This window comes from Crocuta crocuta, unplaced genomic scaffold (genome assembly GCF_008692635.1).
Source record: "Crocuta crocuta isolate KB4526 unplaced genomic scaffold, BGI_CrCroc_1.0 scaffold762, whole genome shotgun sequence".
Lineage (NCBI taxonomy): Eukaryota > Metazoa > Chordata > Mammalia > Carnivora > Hyaenidae > Crocuta > Crocuta crocuta.
Window position 1 is genome coordinate 503,685 of NW_027529524.1, and position 7,084 is coordinate 510,768.

General features: G+C 44.4%; 1 protein-coding gene across 1 annotated transcript; it reads right to left on the reverse strand.

Annotated features, from left to right (window-relative positions):
- Positions 1 to 684: 684 nt before the first annotated feature.
- LSM2 (LSM2 homolog, U6 small nuclear RNA and mRNA degradation associated) lies at positions 685 to 7,078 on the reverse strand. Its single transcript, XM_077760919.1, has 5 exons — positions 7,025 to 7,078; positions 6,334 to 6,401; positions 1,447 to 1,477; positions 1,270 to 1,329; positions 685 to 1,171 (listed from the first exon to the last, which is right to left on the reverse strand). The coding sequence occupies exons 1-5, from the start codon at positions 7,025 to 7,027 to the stop codon at positions 1,046 to 1,048; spliced, it is 288 nt and encodes a 95-aa protein (XP_077617045.1). The 5' UTR covers positions 7,028 to 7,078; the 3' UTR covers positions 685 to 1,045.
- Positions 7,079 to 7,084: the final 6 nt, after the last annotated feature.

Genomic DNA, 7,084 nt, shown 5'->3' on the forward strand with positions numbered 1-7,084 from the left:
GGGCAGGGCGCGAACGCGGGAAGCAGAGGACGTCCCCCAGGACCGCCCTCCGGTCAGGCGCCACCGCGGGCACCCCGTGCGGGTCCTCGGGCGGGCCAGCAGAGGGCGGCGCCCAGCGGGCAGTCTGGGAACCGGCGGCCGAGACGAGAGGGGCGCCACGCCTCCTTCCTCCGCTTAGAAGAGGGAATCTAGCTGGATGGCCCATAAGGTCCTCTAGTGCTGAGAACTCATCTGTATAGAAAACTCCTATTCGCTGAATGAACCAGTTAAGAATTCAGTTAATTCCAGTTATAACTCCACGATAAAAATTATGTCACTTGTTTGTATTAAACCGCTACGATTTGGCTAGGTTGAGGCGGCCATCCAGCACCATCAAATGCGTATTTGTGTCTCATAACATTAACTGTCAGGTTAACAGGTCAGAGATGGAAGGACAGCAAGTACTCATTGTGGGTATAAACAAAAGACCATGGTAAGCAGGCCACGTAGGTAGGAGCATGTTCAAGAAACACGGTGTAACCAGGTGAGGTATTCCATGATTTATACCAAGAAGTGGGGCAGACAATTCTGGGAAGTTGGGTTGGATTCTTGGCTAGGGTAATAAGAGTAGCAGGGCTTGGATGGAATTCCACATCCCGTTCCCACCCTCCAGGCTCCTTCTCCAAACATACACAGAACCAGAACTCAAATGTGCATCATAAATTTATTCCCGATGCGGGACAGATTCCTTCCATCCCCAAAACGAATCGCATGGTGGTGCCCTGGAGAAATCTAGGAGATTCTCCCCACTCCAGGGAAGGAGTGAGAAGGACAGGCGCTGAGGACAAGGTAGGCTTTGCGGTTTCCCAGCCTACTTATCCTCCCCTCCTCAACAGAGGAGAGCTGCTCCCCACTATTATTTCCTCTCATCCACTCATCCCTGAAATAATAGGAAAAAAAAAAGGCTCCACTGTTAAAAAAACAAAACAAGGGGAGGGAGGGGTCCTGGCTGGGACTTGAGGTTAAAGGTCACCAACAGAAGAGGGACAGAGAGCAGGAGGAACCATCACTGCTTCTGCTGCAGGGCCTCCTTCCTTGCTGCGTCCTGTAGCAACTGTGTGTCAACCTCATCTGCCGGCAACTGCACATAGCGGACCACTGAGCCCCGGATGAAGCAGTTCTTCACTGATAACTAGACCAAGACAGACAAATATGAGAACACCCTTAAAAACATCTGCTATCCACCCAGGAGTGTCTGCTTTTGTTTCCTCTTCACCACTGCCAACTCACCATGTGAGGATATTTCTCAGGATCTGTGACACTGATGTCAGTTAGTTTGATGTTGAGATACTAAGAAAAGAAGATGAATACCATCATTAGCCCTAGAGACAACATGCAAGTATCCAGCACTGAAACTCTCCCCTCTCCTTCCCCAAGACCCGATTCTAGGCTCCTACAATATCTCACCTGATCCACAGAATGGAGGGTTCCACAAATGCTGTTGGGAGAGATGGGGGAAAGAACCAAATCAGTTTAAACCAAAATCAACAGATGTCTTCAGAGCATGGATAAGAACATCCATTGTGGGGATGAGCACTGGGTGTTATGTGGAAACCAATTTGACAATAAACTATTTGTAAAAAAAAAAAAAAAAAAAAAAAAAAAAGAACATCCATGGGGAGTTGGGGGGAGTCAAGGACTTGAGGAAGCCAGAAAACACAGAACCAAAAGGGGGCATTCCTAAACCCAGGAGCAAGAAAGACAATACTTTTACTGCAATATGTTATTTTTTAATGTTTATTTATTTTTGAGAGAGAGAGAGAGAGAACGAGTGAGGGAAGGGCAGAGAGAAAGGAAGACACAGAACCTGAGCTGTCAGCACAGAGCCTGAGTCAAGGCTTGTACTCACAAACTGTGAGATCATACCTGTGCCAAAGTCAGACGCTTAACTGACTGAGCCACCCAGGCACCCAAGCAATGTGTTATTTTAGATCTCATGTCTCCTCTCATAAAACCAACTCACTCTTTTTTTTTTTTTTTTAATTTTTGAGAGAGACAGAGCGCGAGCAGGGGAGATGGGGAGAGAGAGACACAGAATCCAAAAAAGGGTATAGGCTCTGAGCTGTTAGCACAGAGCCTGACATGGAGCTCAAACTCACAATTGCGAGATCATGACCTGAACCGAAGTTGGCATTTAACCGACTGAGCTACCCAGGTGCCCCCAAACCAACTCACTCTTTTTTTTTAATTTTTTTTTTCTTAATGTTTTATTTATTTCTTAGGAGAGAGAGAGAGACAGCGTGAGCAGGGGAGGGTCAGAGAGAGTGGGAATCACAGACTCCGAAACGGGCTCCAGGCTCTGAGCTGGCAGTCCGCACAGAGCCCGACGCGGGGCTCGAACCCACGAACCGCGAGATCATGACCCAAGCGAAAGTCGGACGCTTAACCGACTAAGCCACCCAGGCGCCCCCAAACCAACTCACTCTTAACAGCTACCATTAAACAACTGTTATGCACTAGGCCTGTGTTCCACATAATATTTGCAGTCTTTACAGCCACTTCACAAGGTAGCTATCACCCTCCAGGGGCTCAGAGATTTTGTGATGTGCCCAAGTTTAGAACAAACAGGGTACTTGAGTGCAGGTCTCAGATTCCCCAAACCATCTGCTATTTTCAAATATCTGCTGCTCTGGAACCAGAGCCCCATATGTAAAGTAGATGAAGTAGCTTAACATTGTTCTTGATGCAGGCACAGGGATGTCCTCTCCTTTCTTCAATCCCTGGGCCCTCTGAAAAGTGAATGGGGAATGCTACCAGAACACCAGTGCTCCAAGTCATGCTCCTCTCTTTCCCAACTTCTTTACTTTCTGTCAATGGCTTCAACAGTCTTACAACTTCAAATCCTGAGTTGTACTTCACCATCCTCCATGACCCATGTGCCCCCATCATTTGATGACATTTGTCTAACATTTCTGTAATTCTCTTTCTAGTTTGACTTCTACAAACCAAGTAGAAGCCTCCATCCTGGCCGCTCTCATCCTTACCACGCTGCATGTTATCACCAGATTCTGTGTTCCTTAGAACTGTGGTTTTCACTGATGTGTGCCCAAAGGTTTAAGTCTGTGACAAAAGAAACACAGATTAATGTGTGTTGCATGTCTATGTAGTGTGCTAAAGGTTGTCAATATGTTCTCCTTAAGAACTCTTTAATTGCCCTTACTGTTTTTTTGGTATTAACAAGAATTTTTAATGAAATGATTATAATAAATGGTAATTTTAGAAATGTCCTTATCTTGCCAAAAATAAACTGGCAGTTCTCTGTGGATCCCAATTTTTGTTAAATTCTAAGTCTTTGAAATCCATCCATGGAGACATACTGCCTCAGTGGTGGCTTCCCCACATCCCCGGCTGCTGAAAGCCTTGACAGCACCCTACTACCATCTGCAACAGTGAAGTAACTTTCAGGAATTGTGTAAGGTCATTTCATTCAGTCCCTTAACAATATCTGGCAGAGGGGCGCCTGTGTGGCTCAGTCAGTTGAGCATCCAACTTTGGCTCAGGTCATGATCTCATGGTTCGTGGGTTCGAGGCCCGCGTCAGGCTCTGTGCTGACAGCTCAGAGCCTGGAGCCTGTTTCAGATTCTGTGTCTCCCTCTCTCTCTGACCCTCCCCTGCTCATGCTGTGTCTCTCTCAGAAGTAAATAAAACATTAAAAAAAATTTGTTTTAAACAATATCTGGCAGAAAAATGGTATGACATCAAGCTTGAAAGAGCTCTTCCCCCAACCCAATGGACTACCTTCAAAACTAAGTCCCTGATGTAGGACATGGGTCATAAGCTATTATTGCCATACAGAAGACCCAGGAAGGCGAAGAGAGGAAAACAAAAGACAAATCATCTCACAGAATTGCCTAGGGTGGTTTTGGCTTCCACACTTGTCTCTCTCTATATTGCCCCAATCTATAAACCATCAATACCATATGCATCACTAGTACCATAAATGGAAATCTCTGATCTAAAAGGCAAGTCTTGTGCACCTGGCTCTCTCAGTTGGAAAAGCATGCAACTCTTGATCTCAGAGTTATGAATTCAAGCCCCACATTGGGTACAGAGACTACTTAAAAAAAAGAAAGTCTTAAAAATAAGTAAATAGAACAAAAGGCAAGTTCCTCTCTTCATCATTCCTTGCCATAGCAATGTTTCCTCAACTAAGAAATTACCTCACAAAGAAACATGGAAGATATTGTTAGGAGATACACTGACTCAAAGTTTCTAGAGGGCCACCTGGCTGTCTCAGTAGAGCATGTGACTCTTGACCTCAGGGTTGTGGGTTTGAGTCCCACACTGGGTAGAGAGATTACTTAAAAATAAAATCTTAAAAAAAATTGAGGGGCACCTGGGTGGCTCAGCTGGTTGAAGGTCACGATCTCATAGTTTGTGAGCTCAAGCCCCACAACAAGCTTGCTGCTGTCAGTTAGCCTGTCGGCGCAGAGCCCCCTTTGAATCCTCTGTACCCTTCTCTCTACCCCTTCCCTGCTTGCATTCTCCCAAAACTAAATAAATAAATAAATAAATATATATANACTTGTGATAAGCACTGCTTCACTAAATTCTATACCGGAAGCTAATATTACACTGCATGTTAACTGGACTTTAAATAAAAACTTGGAAAATAACATTTTAAAAAAAAGTTTCTAAAGGAGAGGCAGGTAACAAGTAATAATACTTTAAATGTACACTTTTTTCAAAGGATTTTTTTTTTCCTAAAGAAAAAGATGTGTACAAAGATGCACGAATGAGGATATCCAGGGCAGCATCATTGTAAAAACAAGGGACTGGAAACAGCCTAAATGTGCAACAGCAAAATCGGTTAAATTAGTTCCAGCCAGCTAATAAAAATGCCATGCAGACATTAAGGATGTTAAAGATCAACTTTATTGACATGGAAAATATCCACAACATACCATTCAAATGAAAAGCAAGTTTCACAACTGCATGAAGAATATGACCCCGTTTTTTTTTTTCAAGTTTTTATTTAAATTCTAGTTAACATACAATGTAATATTAGTTTCAGGTGTAGAATTTAGTGACTCAACAATTATATACAACACTCAGTGTTCATCGTAAGTGCCCTCCTTAATATATCTCACCCATCTAGTCCATTCCCCACCCACCTCCCCTCCAGTAATCCGCAATTTGTTCTCTATAGTTAAGAATCTATTATCTGGTTTGCCTCTCTCCCTCACCGCCTATGTTCATCTATTTTGTTTCTTAAATTCCACATATGAGTGAAATCACATGGCATTTGTCTTGCTCTGTTTTTAATTTAAGAGAGCACATGCATGTGTGCACATACCAGACAAAACTGGACTTCAGTTCTGTGTCATTTAGTAGCTGTGCAGACTTGAGCAAGTTTCTTAACATATATATCTATGCTTCCGTTTCTTCACGTGCAAGACAGCCACAATGGTATATATCATATGGACATGTTATGAGAATTAAATAAAGTCATATAAAGTATTCAGAACAGTGCTTAGTTGATAGGTTCTCAAATGTTAGCTATTTTTCTTTCTTTCAGCACATACTTATTAAGCACCTACTATATACCAGGCCTATGCTAGGTACACACTGGTGAGCTGAAACAGGTTCTGGCCCTGTAGGAAGGACAGAACATAAACAGTAAACATATTTTGAATGAAATCGCAATTTGAGAAGCATCCATTAGGAAGAAAATAAGACTATATGACAGACTCTACATGGCTAGAAGGACCAGGAAAAAAGTTTCTCCAAGGACACAGCATTTACTCCAAGTTCTGAATAATAATTAGGAGTTAATGATACAAGGGGGTAGAAGATGTAAAAGCACAGACATAGTGATTGCTTTGGTCTTTGGTGTACTCTTTACATTTTCTTTAACAAAAGGGAGACTGTACCATATATACTATTCTGCAACAGCTCTACATATCAATACATCCTATTCCTATGTGACAGCTGTATAATATGGAAGTACCACAACTCAATCAACCCATTCCCTGTACACAGCTATTTGTTTCCAATCTGGGGCTATTGCAAATAAAACTACAAACATCTTTGTACATACATCTTTACTTGTGGCACTGATTCGTACATTTCTATATGTTGGGTCAAAGGAGTCTATGATTTAATCAAAAAGCAAACTATGTGTCTGTAAAGAAGAAAAAATGTTATTGATGACTTCTGCCCTCTTTCTAGTACTTTAAGCTTAAGGCATTGGTCATTTATTTCTTCTGTAGCTCTCCGTGCCCAGCACTCAAGTACTTGTCAAAGAGATTCCAGAGACCTGATATCTCTACCCACTAAAGAATAGGTACCTACCTCAGGTCATTCTTGAGTTCCACGACCACATCCTTGCCCACGAGGGACTTGAAAAAGGAGTAGAAGAGCTATTGGGCGAGAGGGTTGGAAAATCATCATATGGGAAGGCACACAGTAGAAGTGCTCCGTTGCCAGCGTTCCCAAATACTGGCATTGGGATCCCCGCCACGCCTCTGGCAGTTCTGAAAACTTCACAGGAAAGACTAACTCGGATAAGGACAACGGCCTGGAGCGCAAATGATTCTGCACACATTCACTGAGCGCCTGGCTGAAAGCCCCAGCCAGACGCTCTGCCCTGCACTCCTCGGGCTCTCCGGGTCCAGCTCTCGATCGCCCACCTCTCCTGGGGCCCTGCCCATTCGCCCCAGAGAAGAAAATTGTATCTCATTCACACCTTCCCAAAGCCTGGCCTCCCTCATGGAAACACTCCCGGAGGTCTCGCTTTTTCCCCTTGTCCCCAACTCTCCGCGTCTGTTTTGTTTCCCTCGTAAGTAAAAACAAAACAAAACAAACACCCCATCTGCTCCCAGGTGTCTCCCCCCAGAATTTGAGGCGTAAGAACTGAGGATGGATGGAAGACCCAGGGCCCAACTCCGGCCCCGCAGCTCTAAGCCTAAACGCCACCCCGCCTACTACCGCTCGCCCGCGCCCCCCCAAGGGACTCCCCCCCTTGTGACGTCACGGTACCTACCATGGTGCTCGAGCTGCGGCCGGCCGGACAGGGAAAGCGAGGACCGGGAACGGCGGGCCG